The sequence below is a fragment of the Chelonoidis abingdonii genome, chromosome 1 (genome assembly GCF_003597395.2).
Source record: "Chelonoidis abingdonii isolate Lonesome George chromosome 1, CheloAbing_2.0, whole genome shotgun sequence".
In the NCBI taxonomy this organism is placed as follows: Eukaryota; Metazoa; Chordata; order Testudines; family Testudinidae; genus Chelonoidis; species Chelonoidis abingdonii.
In genome coordinates this window covers 58905945-58932934 of record NC_133769.1, presented here as the reverse complement: position 1 = coordinate 58932934, position 26990 = coordinate 58905945, and the positions used below count along the sequence as shown (strand labels likewise).

The 26990-nt window shown below is 37.6% G+C and overlaps 1 protein-coding gene across 3 annotated transcripts in view; it reads left to right on the top strand.

Moving 5' to 3' along the window:
* The window catches only part of ADAMTS20 (ADAM metallopeptidase with thrombospondin type 1 motif 20), a 202294-nt gene extending 175951 nt beyond the window's left edge, over positions 1-26343 (top strand). For 2 of the 3 annotated variants that reach the window (XM_032804590.1, XM_032804592.1), the window contains 11 exons: positions 8015-8182; positions 12166-12339; positions 14803-14973; positions 15995-16195; positions 16318-16447; positions 16616-16710; positions 16793-16887; positions 17301-17434; positions 19019-19110; positions 23078-23182; positions 24669-26343. In XM_032804590.1, coding sequence (XP_032660481.1) covers positions 8015-8182; positions 12166-12339; positions 14803-14973; positions 15995-16195; positions 16318-16447; positions 16616-16710; positions 16793-16887; positions 17301-17434; positions 19019-19110; positions 23078-23182; positions 24669-24758 — 1455 coding nt within the window. In that variant the 3' untranslated portion in view covers positions 24759-26343. The remainder of the gene's footprint in view (positions 1-8014; positions 8183-12165; positions 12340-14802; positions 14974-15994; positions 16196-16317; positions 16448-16615; positions 16711-16792; positions 16888-17300; positions 17435-19018; positions 19111-23077; positions 23183-24668) is intronic. The other variant, XM_032804591.1, reaches the window with a different exon arrangement.
* The last annotated feature ends 647 nt before the right edge of the window (positions 26344-26990 follow it).

Here is a 26990-nt window from a genome sequence, read left to right as displayed (position 1 = left end):
GGTCACAATGGTGCACTGTGGGATACCGCCCAGAGGCCAATACCGTCGATTTGCGGCCACACTAACCCTAATCCAACATGGCAATACCGATTTCAGCGCTACTCCCCTTGTCGGGGAGGAGCACAGAAATTGGTTTAATGAGCCCTTTATATCGATATAAAGGGCTTCATTGTGTGGATGGGTGCAGGGTTAAATCAGTTTAACACTGCTAAATTCATTTTAAACCCATAGTGTAGACCAGGCCTGAGTGTCATCACCATGCTTTTGGCGGCTGAGCCCATAGTACCTTAATATCTCCCAGTAGGCTCATATAGGTATTGAAGTGTTATATGGAGTTCTGCAGGAGCCCATAAGTGAAGGCCTTCAGGGAGGAGAAGCAGTTACCCATCACACCTCTGTGAGTTCAGCTAGAGAGGAATGATTGGAGCCACGGTAGCGTTCAGCCACCTATTCCTGCTTTGTCATGTAGTTGTGTTAGTAGTGTCTTGCAGTCCACTGTGTCAAAGATCCAGTGGGCTGAGCATGCAGGTCTTACCTATGTCCAGGACACAAAGAGGTCATCTTGTACTGGCACTAGAGCCATCTTTGTGTTGTGCCCTGGTCTGAATTCTGACTTTGAGAAGCAGGGCCGCCTGGGGCGGGGGGCAAGTGGGGCAATTTGCCCCAGGCCCCGCAGGGGCCCCCCTGAGAACATAGTATTCTATAGTATTGAAACTTTTTTTTATGGAAGAGGCCCCCAAAATTACTTTGCCCCAGGCCCTCTGAATCCTCTGGGTGGCCTTGTTGAGGAGTTCAGGATTCTAGCTTAAGAAGCATTTTGTGGAAGCTTGTTGGTTGCCACTTTCTCACCCCCACATTGCAACACACAATGAGTGAGCCTGCACATAACAGTAAAAGGGCACTTCATAGCCCCTGAATCTTTTTTCTAACACCATAGTAAGTAGAGTGACCAGATGTCTCATTTTTATAGTGACAGTCCGTTTTTGGGGACTTTTTCTTATATAGGCGCCTATTCCCGCCCCCCCCCATCCTATTTTTTCACCGTTGCTGTCTGGTCACCCTAATAGTAAGAGGAATATGGGGACTACAACCATAAACTAACTGAAGATGGGCAAGGTAGGATGAAATTAATGAGAATTATTGCAATGACTGTATATAATATACATACCTATGATAAACTCCACTGCCTCAACTCTGCTGGTTTCTCTGGTCTTTTATGTGTGTCACCCTCTCTTTTAGTGTATAATGTTAAACATTATAATGTTTGTATGTTGCAGTAATTTGTGCTGTAAAAAACTCATTTTATTTTAATAAAGAGTTAGTAACTTAAAAATCAGAAATGACAAAGGCCCAATTCTAGAGTCTGATATGGCCCCTTTGCAATGCTCCACAACTGCAAAGGGGAGGGAAACCCTGTGAATTTCTCCAGCTGAGAATTCCTTCAGCAGAGAGGGAATGCATATTTGGTGCAGAGTTGGTGTAACAACTCTACACCAATACTTCTAACCCTCCAGCATGGGGGAGGCAGGGCCAGCTGAAAGAGGGCATGAAAAGAGCCTGCTCTAACTAATGGCAGGGACTGAAGTAGTTCCCAGCTGGCCCCTGCACTGGGCACAGCTGGGCTAAGAAGCCATTTAAAGAGTCACCATCCTGCAGCTAACCAAGAACTGTTATAATCCTTGCATAGTTTTAGAGCAGTTTAAATGATTCCCACTTGACTATGGCCCTAGAAGCCATTGTGCCAACCAAAAATCATTAGAGTACAAGGCATTGTAGTGCTGTCTCCTCCCTTCTCTAACATGCCTCCTAGATCACAACAGGAAATCCAACAGTTTTCTGATTCCTGTTACCTCACTGAAGTAGGTTCTGGATTGAGCCTTAGAATTTGAAAGTTTCTAGTCCCAATTTCTTGCAGTTTGTGATATTTGAATATGCTGGCTCTATACGGTCACACAATCACACCTAAAAGTTTTTTGGGTTTTTTTTACAGTGATAATATGTTATTCTCTTTAGATGCTACTTTTCCCCTCTTGGCCATAGCCTTACAACTCTTATGCCATTCACTTGCGAATAAAAGCACAAGGTGGAGCTGTTTATAGCCTTTCCACTTGCTAAGCTGTTTTCCAAGTGGAGTCTGGAAAAACCCATTTGGCCTGGTTAGAGTACGGACACAAAATGTTACCCTTGAAAAGAAGTTATAATAAATGTAGACTAAAATTCCAAGAAAAATCCAACTGCTTAGTTTTTTTCAAAGTATCTATAAAAAAGGATACATCTAAAATAAAGCTTTATTTATTGGAACTGCTCAGAATTATATTTAAGCTGTTTTAAAAGAGCCTTAATTTGCTAGCAATTGGTTATGCTCCTTCTGCATAAGCATTAACTTGTACACTTCAGAGAGTGCCAGTAGCTGCATGAGGCTGATCCTCATAAAATTTTAATACCGAAAAAAGACTTAACCAGTGACTCCTAGTTACCAGGGTTATGGAATGACTTTGAACGATATTAATCAACTCCAGCTTTTCACTGGAGTTCTATAATATTTTTTAAAGGATCTGCAATATGAGAAATATTATCTTAACCCAGGGGTAGGCAACCTATGGCACGTGTGCTGAAGGCAGCACACAAGCTGATTTTCAGTGGCACTCACCACGGGGGGCTCTCTGCCAGTCGCCGCAAGGGCGGCAGGCAGGTTGCCTTCGCCAGCATGCCTGTGGAGGGTCCGCTGGTCCTGTGGCTTCGGCGTACTTCCCGCAGGTGTGCCGCCGAATCCGCGGGACCAGGGACCTCCCCGCAGGCAAGCCGCCGAAGGCAGCCTGCCTGCCGTGCTTGGGGCAGCAAAATACCTAGAGCTGCCCCTGGCACTCACACTGCCTGGGTCCTGGCCACCGGTCCGGGGGCCTTTGCATTTTAATTTAATTTTAAATGAAGCTTCTAAGCATTTTGAAACTTTACATACAACAATAGTTGTATATTATATAGACATCTAGAAAAAGACCTTCTAAAAAGGTTAAAATGTGTTACTGGCACACGAAACCTTAAATAAGAATGAATAAATGAAGACTCAGCACACCACTTCTGAAAGGTTGCTGACCCCGGTCTTAAACCGTGTTGAGACAAATGCTAAAATTTCAGGATAAAAAAGTTGTGGAACATTGTTTTAAGAAAAATATTCATATTTCTTCCAAGATATAAAGTTCCTGTGGAAGTCTTTCTACACATGTGATCCATTATATATGGAAAATGTGTTCTTCATACAACTCCAAAATCAATTCAAGTTTCTAATCAATAAGTAAAAAATAACTAACCTGTTTTTACAATAGGTTATACAAAGAAAAGTGTTATATCTGTGCTGAGCACTATAGGCCAAATTGTGCCTGGCTCCTGTGAAAGTGTGCAGAGTGAGAAGAGAACAAGGGATCTCCTTGACCTTGCATAACAAGAAGAGATCCAGGTATAGTTGCAGTCCTTGCATTTAAGGGAACAATGGGATTGCTCCCTCCTCTGGGGATGCCCCCTCCATAACAGCCTGTAGAACAAAAATGGCAGAGAGCTACACCTCACAAAGAGGTGGTGTGCTTCTCCCCATGCATCAGAGAACCTGGGTAGAAATGCAGGCCTGCGCATAAATAGCACAACTGAGCCTTGTAACAACTACAGTAGAATCTCAGAGTTACAAACACCAGAATTACAAAATGACCCATCAACCACACACTTCATTTGGAACCGGAAGTATGCAATCAGGCAGCAGCAGACAGTACAGTACTTCATTAAATGTAAACTACTAAACAAATATAGGGAAAGTTTTAAAAAAATTGACAAGGTAAGGAAACCGTCTCTGTGCTTTTTTCATTTAAATAAAGATGGTTAAAAGCAGCATTTTTCTTCTACATAGTGAAGTTTCAAAGCTGTTTTAAGTCAACGTTCAGTTGTAAGCTTTTGAAAGAACCACTATAATGTTTTGTTGAGAGTTATGAACATTTCAAAGTTGTGAACAACCTCCATTCCTAAGGTGTTCGTAACTCTGAGGTTCTACTGTATGTTAACTAACAAAGATCTGATCTAAGCCCCACTTGAAGTCAGTGAGAGTCTTCCCATTGATCAGAATGTACTTTGGATCAGGCCCTTAAGGTCCAGTTCTGCCACTCTTACACATGTTGAGCGGTACCTTCATTGTTTGGGGTTCTTTTGGTTTTAAATAATTTTGTAGAGATTGAGGTTTACAGATTGAATGACAATAGTAAACTATGCTAAATAAGAATTTAAAATGCAGTAAATGTTTATCATTGGTATTTTTTTTATTACTGGTATATCAACGATTGTTCCTCCTCCTTCCATAGGTAGTCTGAGCACTGAAACGACAAAAGTATATTGAACAAGTCAATCAGACTTAAATGTTGGTGAATTAGAACGTTCTATTGGAACATAAATAATATAGCCCAAACAGTGAAGCTACTAATTTGTGTCCTGATTCCTATAATGAATGGGAGTTTTGGGTGTGCCGGAATTCAAGATCAGGTCCATAATTTGAGATACATATAACAGAGAAAAGGATACAAAATCTATGGATCCTGTCGGTAGGTTTCCTAGAAAGGTTACTCTTAAAGTATGAGGTCTGAATTGCATTTTGAAATTTTTTTAAACATAATCCCAAACTATGGCATTAGATAAGCATGAAGTAAAAAAATAACCTCTATATTAAAAATAAAATCATTGTTGCAACTATCGTTTCTCAGTTAATTTAATTTTTTCTTGGTACAAACTGGAAAGTCCAAGACAAATTTTCATGTCATATACTGCCATTTAAAAATCATTCATTAGGTTTTATTGATGGTTTTAATTTGGGATTATTTACATAAATTTACATGAGTGTAAAATGAAAGTCCATTTCCCACAATTAAATTAAATGTTCTTCGTTACGAATTTAAACAGCTTTAAGAATCATCAAGTCCTAGTTTTCTTCTGTAAATATCTGTTAGGTAATCTTTCATTTGTGGTTCCACATTTTCATTGAGACATAGAATACATTTCAATAGGTTTTAACCATTTGCACGTGAATGAGCAATATTAGAGATAATGAACTTTAAAAGAACCTGTTTGGCCCACCTATAGTCCTATAATTATTATGTCTTGTATTTTCCTTTCGAATGACCATCTCATCTCTTCCCTCTCCACTGCTGTTGATGACCAAAACATTTGGTTCTGTTTATTTTCTGTTTCCGGTATAATCTTACTCTAACCATGAAGTTTAATAGTAGAACTTTGTTATATAAAAGAACTTAGAATCATGTCTTCAAATGATATACATAATTTTTCCTGCAAATTCTATGAGTGATCCTTTTACATTCTACCTGCTATTAATTTATGTCGCAATTATAAGATTAAATCTTCAACCTTCTTTGGAGACAGGGCCAATGCAAATTTAGCCAATTTGAAATTAAAGGAGGCATGTCAAGGTTGGATTTGGCTCACTAATTTTAAAGAAAGTGTTCAAGTTTTGAATTGTTAGTATTAAACATAAATATTCAGTATATAGGTAAACACATGCAAAATAATGTCTTTAGAAGGTCGCCTCTATAAGGCTGCAGAAGGAAAAAATTCACATTTTATTAAACAAATTATTGCTGGATATACCTTGGAAGCAAATTATTTGTAAATATAATATGAAAAGTGTCTTGATTTTTAATTGCAGGGGCAACAAGGAATTAAAGACTAAGCTTACCTTTGTGTTCTCTGCTATAGAAATTGCATCTTTGGAAGTAGAGAGTTCTTTGACAACAGGGCTCTTGTAATGCTATCTCTTGAATGAAGAAGTGCTCACAGGAGCTAGAAAGGCTGTGTCTAGTAGCATTTGAGGATTAACTAATGATTGTCAGATGAAGGCCATTGAGGAGTGGCATCCAGCCATGTGAATGTGATCTCTTCCTAGTTTATCAGATGGGGACGTGAGTTTGTGCTGTACTATAGTTCCATTCTATTAAAAACAGAATGAGAAGGGAGAATCTTTAGAGTGTTTCTTTGTACATGCATTTTATTACTTCTTTTAAATATCTGTAGAAACTTTTAGTGTACTACCATGTTTCAAGGTCTTGTTAGTATTTTAGATTTTTAAGTGTAGACAATGTGTGATGCTTTGAGGTCTAAATCCTTTGAAATCAGAGTTTATCTTTGAAATACCTTTATAATTATAAAGTTTGCAAAAATTGCAGGCTTTCTCACCAACCTTAGTCTTAGATAAAGGTAAAGAAATAGCTGAGTTACAGCAAATTGTTTTATATGCAGCATTTACCACATTTTCCTCTCTTTGGATTATTCAAAATGTAACACAAATCCTTTAAATTATATGCACACCATTTTAAAACCATAAACTGAAAGTTTCACATGAAGGAAAAATGATTTAGTTTAGAAACATTCCCATTTTGTAGTCAAGGCCAATTAGAACTGTATGCTGTTAGTTGTGGGGTAAGCCAGTAGTTTTGTTCTAAAAACATAGTGAAAGTTACATAAAGAGACATGATATCAATTATGATGTTTAATAAATACAGCTCAGGTCCCAATCCTGCCAAGATTTATGCATATGCTTAACTTTAAACACACAGGTAGTCCCATTTAAATCCATGGGACTATTTACATATATGAAGTTAAAGCACATGCCTAAGTCTTTGCAGGTCAAGGCCTGAGTAAGAAAGTTAACATTCTATTTAATTATACCTGATGAGCATCTTTGTGTAAAATGTGTGTGTCTCAGCAAAACAGTTCTGTAAAGTGGCTTTCCACTGGTAGTTTTAAGGCAAGATGATTTAAAATTTTTGCAGCCAGGGGGCTGTATTTTGTAAACTTTATTTCCTGGAAATAGAAAATGATGTTACAAGGTTTGATTATATTGAGATGTGATGTAAATTCCCCTGATGAAAGACACTAGATAGAAGAAAGAAGAAAATTCCTGCTGGCATTTGTGAAGAAAGGGGAGGTTACCCACTTTGGCTAAGTCTTCTTTTCTGCATATGTGTATGAATGCGTAATCGTTCTCCACCTGATTGTAGTGGAAGCATTTGCACAAGACTTCTAAGGCCTATGATAACTCATAGTCTAAAACCTAGAATAAATTAAACTGTACCCTTTCTGAAAATGGAAAGAGAAAAAAATTCCTTTTGTACATCAACATTTTTCCAGAAATAAATATATCCGCTAAATTAATTCTTCAGATATTAAAAGGCAACAGTTTCATTAATTTATTTTCAATCTCAGCATCAAATATTGCTGATTTTACTTGTATGAAATACACCCATTCCACCCACACACTAAATAGTGCAGGATCAGGACCTAAATAGGATCTGCAGAAGTGAAGAGAGCTGCTAGAGAGTTGGGGTGAAATCCTGGCCCCACTGAAATATAAATGTAAATAATATAAATGTAAATTATAAATGTAAAAATTATAAAATGTAAATTATGTAAATTATAAATATAAAAATATAGTAAATGTAAAAATATAGTAATGTAGGATATAGTAATGTAGGATCAAAAACAGTACAAACTCCATGAGGCTTTAGGGTCTATATGACACATTCTCATACAGATTCTGGAAACTGAAGGGGTTTTGTTTTGTTCATGATTTATTCTGATTAATTGTATAACCTATCTTTCCTTATATGCACACAAATGAGAAGTCTATTTATTTACAAACACAGAGGCCTGGATGAATTGTTGTGAAATCAGCATATTTATGAGATCTCGTGAGTTGACGGCTGATCTCATATATTTAAAAATGACTGATTGGATGAATGAACAATTAACTATTGGCCATGATGTGAACAATAAGTACTGTTCATTAGGAAACAACTTCTATGGTAACTTCAAAGTAGACATGTACAGTAGATATTGTACAATATAAAACAGTTATTACTTATTTGTATTATGGTATATGCTAAGTGCTTGCTTTTTCTGTTTTTTTCATGGTATTTTAAAATTCTAATAAAGACAAAGGAATAAAGCAACTCTATTTCTTCTTTTCCAGTGTTCTGTTTCCTGTGGAAAGGGTATAAAGTATCGTGATGTGCATTGTGTGAACAGCCTCCAAATTAAATTAGAGGAAGAAAACTGTAGACATTTAAAGAAGCCTCGAACCCACAAAGTTTGTAGAGCTATCAGATGTCCTGCATGGAAGGCCAACAGGTGGAAGGATGTATGTAAAATTTACTGTAATTATATACCACTCTTCCTTCTAAGCAAAGCATAAAAGGCCATATTAATGCCATACTGCTTCAGTTAAAGTGCTAGATGTGCTGCACACATAAGAACATACTTTGTTGGACCAAAGGTCCTTCTAGCCCAGTATCCTATCTTCTGACAGGGGCAAATTCTAGTTCTTGAGTGGGAATGAACGGAACAGGTAGTCATCAAGTGATCCATCCCCTGTCGCCCATTCCCAGCTTCTGGCAAACAGAAACTAGGGACACCATCCCTGCCCATCTTGGCTAATAGCCATCAATGGGCTTATTCTCCATGAACTTATCTAGTTCTTTTTTGAACCCTGTTATGGTCTTGCCCTTCACAACATCCTCTGGCAAAGAGTTCCACAGGTTGACTGTGTGTTGTATGAAGAAATACTTCCTTTTGTTTGTTTTAAACCTGCTGTCTATTACTTTTATTTGGTGAACTCTAGTTCTTGTGTTATGAGAGAGTAAACAACACTTCCTTATTTACTTTCTCCACACCAGTCATGATTTCATAGACCTCTATTGTATCCCCCTTCGTCATCTCTTTTTCAAGCTGAAAAGTCCCAGTCTTATTAATCTCTCCTCATATGGACGCTGTTTCATACCACACTAATTATATCTACAGTTTAAACTGAAGTGGCTCAGTCTAACGTCTTGCTTTTATCTTTAAACTAAATCACAGAAACGACTGACAAATTTGCAAGTGAAAATGAAAATCTATTTGATAATACGCATCTTTTGCTGATTAATAGTTTGAGGCTTTCCTCTCACAGGGCAGCCTGTTCTTGAAGGGAAGCTAGCCTAATATGTATATTCAAGATGAAATTGCTAAGATAAACATTTACATTCTGTGATTTTTTTTTTAAACAGAACTCCAAATCTTTTGAGGTTTTCTTATCAGTGTGTAATAATGTATTGTGTCATAATTCCTCACATTGCAGTACTTTGCTTTTAACTTGCTCTTTGAGGGTAACCTTTTCAAAAGTGTCTTAGGCACCAAGGAACCTGAATCCCACTGTGTCCTACATCACATGCATGCTTTTGAAAACGTTGTCCATCATCTATAAACAATAGAACATACACTAACATTTGCAGGCTATGGTATTATCATAATATATATAATAATGTATTCATCAGCAGTATTGCAGGTTTCTGTCATTCTTCTGTGTATATATGGGACGGATCAGTTTACCTGATCAACTGAATAGTGTTCCACACACATTCTTTAGTCCCCTGGAGTTGAAGGGGAGGAACTCGGACAAATGGCCTGGCCAAAAGCTGGGTTTCTTCCCATCCCCTTTTTATCTGTTTAGGGATCTCTGACTTTGAAGAACTTGATGGGGGGAGGTAGAAGCTCCATTCTTTTCCTGCACTATCCCTCTCCCCAACAGAGACCCCCAGGATGCTTCGTTGTTGTTTAAGAGTCTCTCTTGCTTTGGGAGCCTGATTATTATGGAGGTTCTTTACCCTGGCTGCATTGTGCTACTCAGGCAGTGCAAAGAGAGGGAGATTCTAGTGTGGGGCGTGGAGAAGTGTGGAGGTACACAAAAGGGTGTTCCTGCAGATGATGTACTCTGGCAGTCAGTAGCTGGCAAATGGTCCTTTGGTTACCATAGCCAGCTGGCACAGGTCAGTGAACTAGGCTGCTCTGACCTATGCCTAATGGTAAGTGGAGAATCAGGAAGTTATAATCAGCGCCCTGACAGTCTCACTTCTTTGCCACACTGAGAGGAAGTGAACACAGCAGAAGAACTGACCCAGTCTATGAATGCCTGTGTCTGTGGTACAAATAGAGAGTGAATGGTACTTAACAATCCTGCTCTTTAACTCCTTTTTTCCTTAATTACCGTAACATTCTATTTCTCCAACTCTTTAAGGAGAACAGTGGGTATTGCAATGTGGTGTCAGCTTCGCTAAAGTCAGAAGAAAACAGTGTTCCCCAGTGAGTGAGGGAAAAAACTTGAGTTTAATTTGTTTTGACTTCCCAACATCAGACCCTTGATGTAAAGGCTATTTAAGATAAAGAGAGAATGGCAGTTGCCTCTACTCCCAAATTTGTTCTAGAAAGAACATGGCTCTGAGAATTGATCAGTCAGTCTCTGACAATTGTTACCAGTAAGCCTGGGACAACCTTGCTGGAGGTAGTTTACAGAATCATCAGTGTGGTAATTAGTAACTCAAAGAAATGGAGGCAGTAAGGATTTGACAGGTGTATAAAAGACATACAGTACAGCACTGGAAGCAGAGATTGTGTGGAAGTTTGTGAATGTGCTCCAGTGTCACACACTCTGAAACATTTTGTTGTATTAGCATTAATAGATGTTTTGTTTTGCAACTTAAATTTGTTTTGTCTGAGTCATCTTCAGCAAGTCTACCCCTAGTCATGTGTCTGGGTGACAGTATGTTGAGACAGAATAAATTATAACATTTCTACAGTATAATCATGCATCATAAATAATTGCATTTCAGTACATTTTTCCTATTAAAATATAATTGAAAGTATTAGCCTTATAGTTTGATAATTTGCAACCAAAGATGTGTCCTGGAGAATTATAGCAAATTCTTCATTTCAGCATCTTGACTTTTTATTGTTGTTTTGAAATTAACAGTTTATATAACAATCTGTCTGACACAGGCATGTACTTGTGATGAAGAATATAACATGAATACAGAAATGTGTATACAGAGTCTATTGTCTCTTTTACATTCTCATGTAGGCACCTGGAAAGTTAATGATTACGTTACAAATGTGTCTGGAGAATAGCACCTCCACTCTTGCGCCTGGGATCTTCAAATAAAATGAATTTTAAAAGTTGTGGTATATATCTTTCCTAGTCAAATTGTATCAGATAATTTATTCTGTCTCTTTAAAAGGTGCACACTTTAGGAACTTTGCCAATTATGTGATTGGGGTGGACTGGGTATCCTAAAAGGAAACAAAGAGGTAGAAAAAGGGGAAGAACTCTTATCATTTGGTGGTTGCTGAAGTCTTAAAAATATTGGATGGAAATGGTAAGATGAAGCTGCACAAAGAACATTTGTTTGTGTGTGAGAAAGCTATTTAGATTAGCATGTGAATAGCTAAGGTGGATCCCTTTCTTCCCATATGCCAAGAATATATAAGGTCAACAATAATAGAAAATGTATATGTAGAAACTTTTCAATTGCTTTTCTGCTTCTTGTTGTAACAATGAGAATTTCAATGCCTGTGTCTGATGGTGAGATGGAACAGCAATATCCAATCCACTACTCTTCGCATTTGCCCTGTTATGACCGACACTGCCTGACTAAGCAGTGCAATCTTCATTGGCGCAGCAGCAACAAGAGACTATCCCTATACTGTCAACTCCTGAAACATATTTTGCAGCATGCCATCTGCTGAGTCTCTCAGTAGCGGTTTTGCTGGCAGTCCAAGAACCTTCTCACTTGGTACCAATGATTGCTAGTCAAAATTTGCTATCTACGGTGGTTCAGTGTCTGATACTTTAGGAATCACATTCAGTATCATTGAGAGGCAAATTGATATCACCAATGCCTTCTTCTCTTCTTGTCCCCAGCAGTCACACTGGTATGCCTTGTGTATGTCCCATTACCAGTACCAGGCTAGAAAGAGGAGCAGATGTTATAGGAGACCAGCCTCACTTACTTCTTCAGTGGCTACCAGCTCATCCAGACAGCCTGGGAACTCCAGACAGCTGTTTTGATGTGTTTGTGAGGAGAGCTCATGATGAAGTTCTCCTTTAAGGAGCTGATTCCTCTGGTTGGGAGCCATAGAGGAAGCTCTCCACTTCTTTAAACCATGATTTGAGGACTTCAATAGCTCAGACATAGGTTAGGGGTTTGTTACAGGAGTGGGTGGGTGAAATTCTGTGGCCTGCATTGTGCAGGAGGTTGGACTAGACGATCATAATGGTCCCTTCCGACCTTAAAGTCTATGTATTTTCTTTAGTGCTCGGTGACCTGTGGAGTGGGGATTCAACAACGGGATGTTTACTGTCGGCTGAAAGGCAGGGGTCGAGTGAATGAAGCAATGTGTAATCATGATGCCCAGCCCCCTAGTCAGAAGCCCTGTTGGCTGCCTGCCTGTGTGCCGTACCAATGGCTGACAGATGAATGGCAAGATGTAAGTATGGCCTTTCAACTAGTGTGAAGTAACTGGCCTGCAAATGTGAACAGGCCTGCAAAATTCAAAAGCTGTGACATGAAATTTCAAAGGCACTTTTTGTTTCTAATAAAGAACTTGTTTGTCTACAGTTGTAGGCATAAACAGTGCAGAAAGTATCAGCAAGTCCCTAATAGGGGAGTTTAAAACTAATTTTAATGTAATAGTTCTCTCTCTCTTCAATCTGATGTAAACCATATGTAGTGTAGAATATGTTTAACAGTGGAGGCCTCAAAAATCAGAAACTATAGAAGAATCACCTTTTAAGAATAGAAAAAATCTACAGGGAATGTCATGAAGGATGAAGTATTCAGTAGACACTCCAAGGATAAAATCCTTTTGGGAACATTTCTTTCCACAATGGGAAGTTCTACAATGTGAAGATTTGCCTTTAAAAATAAGAAATAAAATAAAACATGACATATCCATTTAAGAAGATCCAAAGGCATAGAATTGTAGATAGTTTTGATATTATTTTAACTGTAAAAAATAAATAAGTAAAAATGTGAAGCAACTGTTGCGGATAAATAAAAAAAGAAGCATAGCCAGGAAGATGCACAGGTAGCCTAGCTGTCATGTAATAATATTAATTTATAACTCAATCCTCAGGGATGCTGCCTCTTAGAATCAGGCTACTGGGGAACAAAGTCCCAAATCTGGGTATGATGATTTTTAAACTTAAATGCGGCAATATTTATACTGTAAAAGTATAGTCCTCTTGACTTGCTATTACTGTACATGCCATAAACCACAGATAATCCACAGATCACTTGCTGGTGGCTTGCAAAGAGTGGGGTATTGGTCACATAATTCTGGCATATTTTCCTGCTAAATCAATTACAAGAAAGTTGAAGATATATACATTCCTACTGTCACTTTCTCATGTAAGCAACTGCAGTATTTGCCAGAGTGATATTATGTGATCAAGAATGGGAGTACCCACATGACAGATTGTGAGGGGAGGTATCCTAGAGACAATCTCTATTAATATGTGCTCCACATTGTAATGAAGTTTGAGAAACCCTGGTTTATAATATGAGAGTAATTGTAATCATTGAAGTACTATGATGTTAGCATAATAGAGGGGAGGAACCAAAACTTCACACGCACAGAACATCCTTGTGGTACTAGCCGTTAGTGCTAGCGTCACAAGAATGTTTTGCACATAATGCACATGGGCACCTCGCCTGATGATGCTAATATTGAACCCTGGCTTCATGGGGAGTTGTGCACATGCACCCTTTCCTGGTCCATTCAGGTGAAGGCTGTTTTTCTTTAGGGGAATTATTTATTTTGTTTTCCTTTTCAAAAAAATCCTCTGAAAACATTTATCTGAACTGAGAATTGAAACATCTGTTTTAATTACTTTTTTTTGAAAAATTCATCATCTAGCTTCATTTGCTTCCACGTCTTCCTTCGCCGTTTTCTAGTCTTTATGCTTCAGCTTCCCTGTATTGTGCTTTCAATGTCCCTCTTCTATCCTTGGGTTCTCTGCTCCTCATCGGCTGCCTCTTCCTCTCATCATCTCCTGGATCCCAACCAGCACAGTGCTGCCACCTCTCCTTCTCAGCCCTCACCAAAGACAAAGGAAGTGGCACTAACGTGTCAAAGAGGTCCTGAGGTACCCACTATTGGAGTATTGGGAGTGCTGTGGTACTGGCACACAAGGGATGAATATTAGCCAAGACAAACATAAACATGATGTGCTAACCAGTGGTGCAGAGATTCTCTAGACTGTTAGAAATGTTTAGGATAATGAGTTTTATAACAGGAAATACAAATTTTCAAGAATAAGTACGGATTTTCCTTCTCTCCAAATGCTTGTATTTTTTCATTTAGAAATGCAGAGCTCTCAACTGGAAACATAAATGCATTTTGCTTTGCTCTCTCTTCTTGGTAACTCACTTCATGTTTGTTACCCTTTGTGTGAAATTCCTTTGTTCACATTGTTCCTGCCTCTTCTTTCACAGTTATATCCAATATTAATGGTTACTAATGTAGAGTTTGGATTCATTTTATCAAAACTCCTTTATAACTTAACATTTGCAAGATGTTCACTTTCTAAAGACCAAGTTACCCAGCCTACATTAACTGAATGCTTATTGTTTCTTATCCTTTCACACAAAGGAGTCATTTTTACCCAGCCCCTTGTCCTGTCCTGACATTTTCTTCATTTTAACCTCTGGCTCACCTCACATGTTACACAGTCATATATGAAACAATCAGGATGTATAATTACAAGTGCTGGTATCTGTGCTTTGAGAACAAAGTGAAAGGTCTGGACACACTAGGTGTTTTGTACTGAACTAGATAATAGGTTTCACTAGATCTTTGTTTCAAGGTTTTACTTGTGCATCAGATAGATTTGTTCTATAAATAACCATTTTAAATGGAAAACCTGTAATTTGTTTATGTCATACCCAGTGCTCAGCATCATGTAGGAAAAAGGAAACACGCCGGAAGGTCAAGTGTGTGGATGAAAACAAGATCCAAGTAAATGAAAGTTCCTGTGATCCTGCCACAAAGCCTCCATCGATCAAAAAATGCAGGATTGCTCCCTGTAAATATGTTGTGGTTACAGGAGACTTGTCACAGGTAAATTAATCATGTTGCTAACCAAATTTTCCTTTTGATGTTGTTTGTTAATATAAATTGTACATTCTGTGTAAAAAAAAAAATTTTAGACTTTTTCCGCATGGGACATTCACACCAGCCATGATTTCTTGTTGTGGTTCCAATACCACAGTCCTATGTGGTTGTGTTCCACAATCCGTTGCAGCTCTCCGTGGGAGGAATACTGTTGGGTAGGTGTTTTCTGATACCTGTGGGTGGGAGCAACAGGGACAATACTTAAGCTCTTCTCCGTCTCCCACTGCATTTGTGCTGCAGCCGGAGCCTGGGGGCGGGGCTGAGTACTCTTGAGTGCTGGAGGGCACCAGCTCTAGACTGTCAGCTTCTCACCATCTTTAAGTGACTCTTCTCTGGAGCAGAGTACAGGGGGTAAAGGAGTAGCAGGAACTGTGATGGGGTGAAATGGCATCAGCAGGAAGATAAAGGGAGCTTCTTCCCTTCTATCAGTTTTCTCCCCCTTGTTTGCAGCAGCCGCCATGTTTTAGAGATTTTGCCATGATCTACTAGCCACACCTCAACCCACCTGAAGATTCTCAGTTAGAGAACAGCTGTTCCTCTTGGTCCTAACCACCAAATTCCTTTTCTGTGTACTGAAGAACCTCTCCAGGGGCCTCATCCAAAGCCCTACTGAAGTCAGTGAGAGTCTTTCCATTGAGTTCAGTAGGCTTTACATTAGGCTCCTGGACCATTGGGCCTTTTTCACCTGCACTGTGTGGAGGTAGTTGCAGAGCCAGGTTCCTGCCTTGGGACAGGGGATGGCATGAGCTCCCACCTCCAAAGGCTCCATAAGTCCTGAGGCATAGTTAATACAGAGCGCCATTTCTGTACTCTGCCAGATCATTACTCAGATCTGCTGGGCCAGCATATATGGAAATAATGGCTACTTCACCCCATACTCTCACTGAAGAGAGGATCAGAACTCACTAACTCTATATTCTGATGCTGCAACTGTTATCGAAAATAATGAGTTTTGTTATTATTTCAGTGTTCAGCCAGCTGTGGGCTTGATTACTGGCAAAGGATCACATATTGTATTGGAATCCATACTATTCAGAATAATCGTGCCTATGGTCTTCGTTCGGTAGCATATCGAGATTGCCCAATAGTGCCTTCCCCACACATTTATAAATGTAATATCAGGGGATGTTTACAAGCAGCTACTTGGAAGGTGGGGAAATGGAGCAAAGTGAGTATAAATGTGCAAACTAAAACTTTACAGTTGCCTCAAACACAAAAAAGTTTACCAAAATTTATTTGCTGACAGTGTTAATGATTTATTTTCTTCTGAACTTCTTGTTATATGTGTAGTGCTCAGTAGCTTGTGGAGTGGGAATAAAGGAAAGAAGAGTAGAATGCGTGACTGAAAATGGTTTCTCCAGTAGCTTGTGCCTGTCACGTTTAAAACCAGCAGCCAGAAAGATCTGTCATGCAAAAGAATGTAAGTAATTGACAGTGATGATTATGTACTGTACTAAATGCTTTCTTGGGATATTTATGTAAAAACTGTAAAATAAATATCTTTGCAATGCAAATATACACAAGTAGCTGTTCAGATTCAATTCTCAGTTCATGAAATATTGATATGGTTCAATCATTCATTTTTAAGGTGAAGCTTTCACTAGCTGCAAAGAAATCCAAATTAAAAAAAGGATTAGAAAGGATGGTGAATATTTACTTAGCGTTAAAGGAAGATTGATAAAGGTACTATCAAAATTTCTATCACAAGGGTGGGTTGTGAAATAAAACTTGTATTATGTAATAAGGGTTATATTTTTGGTTGTAGATTTATTGTTCGGGGATGCAGTTTGAGAATCCCAGAGAATATTTAACATTGGTTAAAGGAGAAGCAGACAACTTTTCTGAAGTATATGGATACAGGTATAAAGGGCTTGTTTTTAAAGTCAGTGCGATTCTTACATTATGAAATGTATTCGGTACTTTGAAACTATAAAGCAGAGTTTTCCTTTATGGAAGCATATGCATAGAAATATTTTTTGGACCCAATTTTCAAAGATGTAGGCATACAAATGTACATCACTAATGTAAATATATTTCCATACTGAATGTGTGTGTACCTGCAGTAACTGACCTTACAGATGACCTTTTATTATTTTTCAGTGAAAATAGCACCTGGTTATACCAGTGCTGCAGTTGGCCCAAGGGTATGAATGTCCTACTATTAAATATTTGTTGTAAGGTATTCTGTGCTTAGTATAAAATGATTTGATTATGATTCAGTATGATACTACTTTAGAAAACATCAAAATAGAAATCAAAATGTGCTATTGCAGGTTACAAAATCCATACGAATGTCCTTTCAATGGAAGCAGAAGGCAAGACTGTGCATGCAGAAATGACTACCTTGCTGCTGGACACACTACTTTTAGCAAAATAAGAATTGATATAATCTCTATGCAAATTAAAAGTAAGTGTTTATATATTAGTATAGACCTCTACGTAATATGATCCTTCTGTTGGAATTTTAAAGCGACTACTATAAATGCAAATTGAGGACGCAGTTGCACCATTTCTGTGCAAACAAAACTCTTAACTACAATGGCACTTCCATGAAAGAAACACAGAACTTCACAGGTTCAAACCTTAAGCTTTCATGGATCTCTCCTAACTTTAATACACATGCATAATCTGCATGTGTCTGTGTTTCTCAAGAGAAGAACTAAGCCTTTTCCTATAGCAGATTACATGGATTTTGTTTTCCAAATCTAGAGATGTTTTCAAGGGACCTGTCTAAGTTCAAGGTGTGTTCAAAGGCCCAAGCTTTATATTTATGTAAGTTGATGATGATCATGAACAATAGGGATGAGAAGGGAAGTAGGACGTTGACTGACTGAAAATCAGCACTTTTTAGTAAAACCATTAACTCTAACCTTAAATTTGGAGGTATGGGGGAGAGGGAATGTGGTGTGTGGCTTATTGTTATTTTTGTTAATATGAATGTGTCAGGTTGTATGCATTCATGTGAGATCAACACTTAAAAGAATGTCCAAATTTACTTGAACTTTAGAATGTAAAACATTTAAGAAACTCCGTACAAAAAAACCCCAATTGTATTTATCCTCCCATTACATAACACTTTTTAAAAAATTTTCAGCACAATTCATAAATTTTAAGATCAGAAGGGCCCATTAGATCATTGAGTTTGTTCTCCTGAATATCACAGGCCTATTTCACCCAGTTACCCTCATATTGAGCCCAATAACTTGTTTGATTAAAGCATATCTTGCAAAAGGGCATGCAGCCTTGATCTGAAGACATCAAGAGATGGAGAACCTACCACTTCCCTTGTTAGTTTGTTCCAGTGGTCAATCACCCACACTATTAAAAACATGCACCTTATCTCAATTTGAATTTGTCTGGCTTTAACTTCCAGCCATTGGTTCTTGTTATGCCCTAATCTACTAGTTAAAGAGCCCTTCTCGCCACAAGGAAATGGATATACTGTAATCAATGACAAAAATAAAACCAAATTTAACATATGCCACAAATGGACAACAAAATTAGATGTTAAAGCAAGTCATAAGAGTTCTTATTGTGTTAACATGCAGTTCTGTGAATTAATAAACTCAAGGTGTTAATGCAATCTCTTAATTATTTATGTTGTTTTTTCTTCATTTAGTGGTGAGTGGATAAGGGTCTACTGTGCCTCTAATTGTGTTGCATTTTGTAATCTAGCTGGAATATTTTCACTAATCAGAGATGTTCTCTCTCAATTTCCAGGCCTTAGACACTTATTTCTAGAAATTATTTGGGGGAAATTCTGTGACCTGGGTTATACATGAGGTCAGACTAAATGATCACGATGATCCTTTCTGGCCTTGGAATCTATGAATCTGAGAGACAACATTGTCACTGTTACATGGATTTAATGAAACACGCCATTTAAAATGTACATGGAAGCAGTTTACTGAAGTAATACTTTTGCTACTTTCTGTGTAAGTTTATAAAGCAAAAATTCCAGTGCTAAATAATTGTCATATCTGTTTATTAGCTACAGACCTTCTCTTTGCTCAGACTGTATTTGGGAGAGCTGTTCCTTTTGCTACAGCTGGAGATTGCTATAGTGCTGCCAGATGCCCACAGGTATTTATAATTTTTTCATGAAATTAACATGTAAGAAAAAGATCATTTTACTAGAGGTCTTACTTAGTAGGAAGATGCAATAGGCTCAATATTCTGTATAAAAATACAGTACATCAATAAATAATTGCTTCTTGCTCCCTTCTTTTCTATTCCATCATCCCTTACATTTGCTCCCTGAAATTGTTTTCCCCACAGCTGTCTCCTTTGCTGTCCCTCATGTTCCTGCTCCCTGTATAAGTATCTAATCTGCTATTGATCTCTTGTGTTCCTGCCTCTTGCAGGAGTTGTTCTGGTGTTCTTCTGATGTGAAATACCTCTTAAATTTTTTGCATGTCTTTCCAATATCCTTCTAATCCCTCTTTCCAGCTCTCCTCCCTTCTAAGGCACCATCAAACTTCTCATTTCCTCTCCATCCCTTTCCTTCTCCCCTTATTTTGATCCCTTTTGGGACAGCAGTATCAGCTAACTCCCCTTCTCGCTGTATTTTCTCTTGGTTTCTCTGCTCCTAAGATGTATATGGCATGAGACATTCATTCACATAAAGAGTGGAGGAGCTGAAAGGCAGTACTTAAAGATAAGTCAGCCATTGGCCACTCGGCAGCAAAAGAACACTTCCCACCATATGTTGTGAGTTGCCTTAATGATCTATGACCTGGGACATCACGAAAGAGGTTGGAATATCTGTGTGGAGAAAGAGCAGAGGTCTAATAAATGCAGATACAATAAGGCATCTCAAGCAGCCAAATGTCATCCACTGGCCTACGACCAGCAGCAGAATACAGTAACCAGAAAATTAAACCACAAATAAACAAAAATCCTCACAAGTGCTTCAGAGCACGGGCTACTGAAAAAAATATTGTAGGGCCAAATCCACTACTGACCTAAGTGGGCACAGCTCTGTTGAACTGCCTCTATTTACACCAGTGGTGAACATGACCTTTAATGACTAATGATAATGGATTCAGCTAATTGGGGATATATCTCTGCACTGAAGTGTTCACATCTACAGGAGATGCCTTGAAGGAGTGCTGCTAGTCTCTGGCCAGATCAGTTGAACCGCTTCCTTCACACTCAAAGTTTTTCAAATCTGTTCCCAAGCCTGAATATTATACATGACAGGCAACTGCTGTACAATCAGTAGAATTGCACACATGCAACTTTCATTTATTTCTGCAACATGAGATCACTGTGGATGAAGTTACTTCATGAAATACTGTGGGTCTATGATTATGGAATAAGCTGCACTCAATTTACATTAATATTCTCCAGATGCAGTATTCCATAAAATTAATACATTCCACTTCTTTGGCACTCAAAGGACCGCCTCACCTGTGTAACATATCAACATGTGCCAGTACACCTAGGGGTATGAGTCCTAAAAAATAAAAAGAGCAACTAGATATGAAAATATACAGAAAATAAGTTATACCAAACTATACGAGACTTAATTTTCATGACGTTTCCAGCATCTATATGAATCACAAGTGTGACGCTTAAATGGTGCTTATGCATCACTAGTACCCTGAAATAAAAATAAACTCTTCATATAGTACCTACAGTCCTTTGTATGTAGTTTATTTTTTATAACGTTTGGGTACTATCATAATACAGGTATCTCATTAAACGTTTACACCTTTAAACTAGGCTTGGAAGGATTAGATTTCAGTAAGTCGGTAAATGTTGATTTCACTGAATACCACAAACTGAGAAAAAAGTATTTCCATTGATGATCATTGAAATTTACAGATAGGCAAAATAAGAAAATTGCTGTTTGAAAACTTTATTAGAGTCAAAATCCAGTGATTAGATTGTTTAAAATGTACTAGTGAATCAATAGGAAAACCAGGTATGATTTGTTGATTTAAGGTTATTCACTTTGTATATTTTTACATGTGATGTTGACAATGTGTTTTAATATTTATAAAGTTTTAACTTTTTGAATCTCAACATCTGTCATTAAATAATTTTCTGACCCCCCTCAGAATTTCACAATTGTGAAAATTTAAGTAGATAAAAATTGAAAAAAATGCTTAAAGATAAACTTTGATATTATCTGTCAAAATTATAGAAAAAATTAAAATTGAAATTCTGCCAAGCCTAGATTAAACCACTCAACACTAAGTAGAACATATATTTACTATTTTGGATTTTGGCAAAAGAATAAAACAGTAAAATGACAGAGAGTTTTCATGTACCACTGAATTACTGGAGCTGATTGAGATTTTGATTGCATAGTACTAATCTCATAGCCTTCATCGCTTTACAAAATTTAAAACAACCACATTCAATACAGGTTTGATTCAGTTTTCATTAAAGTTAATTGCAAAATTCTCATTGGCTACTAGGGGGAGCAAGTTTTGGCACTGTCTGTGTGTACACACACGGAGTATTTACTGACATGTTTGTTTAAAACATCAACCACAATATTGCATTAATGTAGTTTATTCAATTTCTGCAACTTGTCTTCTGTGTCACCATTTATTTTCTAAAGTGGAAAAAATTAGTGGAAAAAGGTTAGTATCGTTTCTAGTTCTGAACATGTTCTCTGTTCTAAAGTGTGTTTCAAGTCCATCTTTGATTTTTATTGTTAAATATAGGTTTGCATATAAAAGGGCTTTGGAATTTATGCAATTCTCTGAAATTGTGTTTATTATACAACTTTGTATTTAGCAGTGAATTTAAATTAAATATTTATTTGTATCTGTATTGATTGCTTTTGTTAAGAGGTATATTAAGTATTATGTAAGCATGGAAGAGTGAGCTATCACTTTCAGAATAGGGGGAGGCACTTGATTGGATACTGCACTTGAAAAAGGCTGAGAGCTGTGAGTAGAAGAGAAGGATGTGTCTGTAGTTGCCAGAGTGTGGCAATCCCTGCCTATGTAGCTCCAAAAAGTTCAGAACACAGTTTAAAATATTTATCTTTTGAGAAATTCTTGTTTCAGATGTTGTAGCTGTCTTGGTCCCAGGATATCAGAGCGACAAGGTGGGTGAGGTAATATCTTTTACTGGACCAACATCTGTTGGTGAAAGACAAGCTTTTAAGCTCCACAAATTTCTTCTTTATAGCTTCAGAAGCTTGTTTCTTTCACCCACAGAGTTTAGTCCAAAAGAAGATATTACCTCACCCTCTTTGTCTATCTTTAAGAAAGCAGGCCTCATTCTGGCAGGTCTCACATTTTTTTAATACACAAATTAAAGTAATAACATCAGATTTCAGTTAGGAATAATAAGCAATCCACTTCAGATAAAATGTGACTCAAACCCAAAACATGAACCAATCCAAAAAGTTTGAGGTTTTCAGAAATTCAGATAATTTTTAAAGTATTTTTGAAATTTGTTGTTGACTTCTCAAAATGTCTGGCTTTTGACCAGAATTGTTATTTGATTATTATGATAACTGATGTTATGTTATATGGTATTGTAATTATGCCAATGATCTAATAATTGGTGTTATTTAGCATTATTTCCCATCACCAGCAAACCAGAAATTACTGCAAGGATCACACAAAAAACTGTTTGTACCAGAATTCCAGCAATGTCTCGTGATGAAAATGCTTGTTTATGTTTCAAATAAATATCAGAACTTCTGGATGTTTCTCTAATCTAAACTGAACTCCTGATTGTTCTGTTTTTGTCCATAATTAATTCCTTTGCAAAAACTATCTGGGAACATCACAAAATGTCTGAGTATTTGATGTAACCTAATTTTTTATTATAAAAGGTGAGAAAAATATTAAAATAATAATTTACTCTAAAAGGTGTAAGGGATGGTAAGCAAGCTAAATACAGTAAAAGGCTTGTGTGTGCCAACATAGAGGTTTCTAGGCTTTTTGACTTTAGAAATACAAAGTTTAGTATGGAACATAAGGTTACAATGCAATATTCTTAAGTAGTATTTGCTAATGTTAAGTGTCTTAAAGTTTGTACGTAAGCTCTGTGCTTTGATTTCTTTTTTCCTTGATAGGGGCAGTTCAGCATTAATTTGACAGGCACTGGACTAAGGCTATCCAGTACAGCTAGATGGATTGCTCAGGGCAATTATGCAACTGTTGATATACACAAATCCCAAGTAAGTAGTTTTGCATATTCTTTGTCCATTCTCAGCTTGACTGAGACACTTTCATCTATACTTCGGAGCTGTAGGAAGTGGTGGTAGTGATTCAGTAGGGGCCACTCTTTGATCTCAGTCATTTCTGAATCAAAATGGTGTTCAAGGCCACTGATTTGTTTGATATGAGATATAACACTGAGGCCTGACAACTTGTGGTCAATGAAGATCTCATGTCATCTTTCATAAGAGTTAAGAATGTTTTAATCCTGTTCTCCTAACAACATTCCAACCTAGGTAAGTACCTTCATCCTATCTAGCTTTCCCATAAAATTTTACGATGACATAGTGGCATTATCCAGGTGATAAATCTTTTTTATGATATCTACTGTGCGCAATTCTCATGGATCTTTTATCTCCTACAGAATTCATGCAGGAAATCGAAAGAGCATTAGGGTATAAATAGTATAAAACATACATTGGTTAATTAACCACTAGTCCATACATGTTTTTCTTAAATTCATTAAATTTCAGATAGCTATATGGGTATATATAGTTATTTATATTGCAGTACATTCTAACATTGCAGTTAGCCTTGCAATCTCTGAAGGTACACAGTGCATATGGGTCAAGAATTTATGAACTTGTCTGTTCTGTAGGACAGTGCACGGCCAGAGGGCTGTAAATTGTAGAACGCTCTAAAGGATTGCACTCTAACTGCCCTGCATAGACCCTGCTGACAGAGTCTAATAGGCATAGGCGCCGACTCCGTGGGTGCTCCAGCCCTGGAGCATCCACGGAAAAAAGTTAGGTGCTTACCACCCACTGGCAGTCAGCTCCTCCTCCACCACCAGTGCCTCCTGCCTGCCAGTGGCCCTGCAGATCAACTCCTTCCCCTCCCTCCCAGCACCTCCTGCCCATCACGATCTGCTGTTCTGCAGCATGCGGGAGGTGCTGGGGGAAAGGGAAGGAGTGGGGATGGGGCACGCTCAGGGAAGGAGGCAGGAAGAGGTGGGGAAGAGGCGGGGTGGGGGTGGAGCATGGGTGGGGATGGGGCTTGGGGTGGAAGCAGGAAGAGGCAGGGCAAGATGGGGACTTGAGGTCAGGAGCTGAGCACCCCTGGAATAAGTAGGAAGCTGGCACCTGGGCTAATAGGTACTTATTGCCCATTGACATAGTCCTGTCTGAAACAGTGCTAAATTAATGTATCCTAGGAACCTTTAGGAGGGCATTAGCAAGCTCTACATATATCAGTTAGAGTTCAACATTTCAGGGTGTCTACAATTTACAGCCCTCTGGTATATGCTGCTGCCCTGTCTGGACAAACCCAGTGTGTTCATTATGGGTTCAAGTTAATTTGATCTTGTCTTCCAGATACAGTAGTCTTCAGTGGGATGTGTCAAAGGTTCTAATAAGTCAACATTTTATTAAACTGTTGTGTGTAACTATGGCATTGATAGTTTCTCTTGACGGAGTTCTTGCTATTTTTGCATCTCTTAATTTCCAGGATGGTACTAAAATATATGGAAGATGTGGAGGATTCTGTGGGAAATGTATTCCTAACACAAGTATTGGTCTCCAACTTCAAATACAGTAAAAACTCTGAAGTGGTAAGAACATCAAAAGCAGGAAAATCTGTCTTTAAGGTGCAAATTCTAGGTGCTATTATTTTTTTCAGTCTTTCATCTTTGAAATGTTAATTTACTACTAAGAATTCCTTCCTATTTTCTTCAGTGTTCAAGGATGCATATCATTGTTTAATCGTTTAGTGATGGGCTAACAGGTACATAAACCACAATCATAAACCCTCAGGTTTTAATAAAGAGGTATTCATTGAATGTACAGTATATACAAGCAAATAAAATAAACTGCACTGATGTTACTGCTGGTAACACCTTAAACTGGACCATAATTGTAATACTGTACCTGCAACTAATCAGTGCACCTCATTGTACAATGTACAGTAAAATGCATATACTGTGCTGATTTTCTTGATTAACTGTATTAAAGTGTAGAAAAGAAGGAAACCAATTCATAATTTCAACTACTTTCAGCTTTATGAAACCTGTTGGGAATTGTGTTTTGTCAACAATTTACATCAGAAGAGTGCATCATCAATATACTTTTTTCTGATACAGTTTCTATAGGGGTTTTTTTTTTTTTCCATTTCTGTGTCATTAAAAACATTCATTCTCTCTCTTTTTTTTTTGTGGTGCTCAAACAGTAATATTAATTTTGGAAAGTGTGGTTCAAACTCTGTAGTCTCCATGAAAAATGTTAAACATCAAAACACTGTTTTATTGTGGGTACAAGAAAATAAAGAAACACATCATAGTTTGAAAATCTAGTTTTAAAACCCTACCTCTCACACAGCTACGTATACTGTAAAAGCAGTATATTGTGTATGTTGTACAATTTAGTATGTGGTTGTATGACTATACATATTTACTTAACCTCTGCCCACATACTCCAGATATTTTATTTGTTGGAAGTGGCTAACGGCATATTAACAAAAGCCCTATCTTGTCTCACTTCCACACCCAGAATTGCCATTGACCTTAGTGAAAGTTCTGAGTTCAACAAGGGAAGGTAGGGTTAGGCCAACGTGTGCCTAGTGCACATTTTTGAGAAGTACAGTTTAATTTTTCAGAGGGCAATAAATGCAGCTATAATGCACATTGCTAAAAGTGCTTCGTCCTAGGAAAATGAAATGTATAGGAGGAAATGTTTACATTTCAGACATGATCTAGCTGTTTGATTTGTTGTTTAGAATTAGTCCAAGTCCAGACGTGCAGAAATAAGTACAGAATAAAGATAACCTGTTTCAGGTAAATTCTCAGGTATTCAAAATAAGATTTTCTACGTGCATAATAAGACACATTATGTACTAGATAATTATAGGCATTTTTTAATTCTCAACCAAATATCAGCTAACTATTTATACACCAGTGAGAACTGGTAGGTCATATGGCAGCTATAGCTTAGTTTTACCCACAAAGTGTAAGCCAAGTTAGGAATACATTTTAATGAAAGGCTATATTGTACCACATATGTTTAAGCAGTTGCTTTTTAGATAACACATGTAGATGACTATTTTGTGATCTCTGTATCAGAAAAGTATTTTTGCACTATGTGCCTTATACTAGTTGTAAACGTGTATAAGAAATATATAACACTATTTTCCTAGAAATGTTTAATTTATAAAATATTTATATAATAAATATGCTTGTGTGATTGACACGAGTACTTTTGTTTATTTTTCCCCACAATGAAGTATAGCGTAGTATTCCAAAAATACTATGCTATACTTGTTGTATACCTTCAGAATAGTTCAAACTCCTAGCATCATTTGAGCAAAATACAATATATAGTTTAATTCTTGAAATAATTGCCACACAAGCAGTTGTATTCACTGTACAGGCAAACAGAAATCAGTGTGTAGTGAGATTCATTTTTAAAATATTTGATTAAAAAACTCCTTTGTATCTAGAACTATATTCATGTCTCATGGATTTAAGGCCTAATCCTGCAAATCTTGTGCACTTAAAATTCACAGGTGAGTTTGGGGAATGCAAAGAACATAGTATCAGAGCTACAGGAAACTTTAATGTTGGGAAGAGTTTACAATACTTTGTTCTGTAGAAGAAAGAACTAATATTGTGGTGTTAGGATTATGCTAAGTAAGGATCCAATCCTGCAACAGGATATTATGCTGTTTTATTAAGGAATCCTCCATGTAGTGGTCTTTGGTTGATTAAAATTAATCACAGGAGTCTAGACAGCTTTACAGAGGAAGTGGCAGTTCAGATTATGGGCCACTACATTCAAT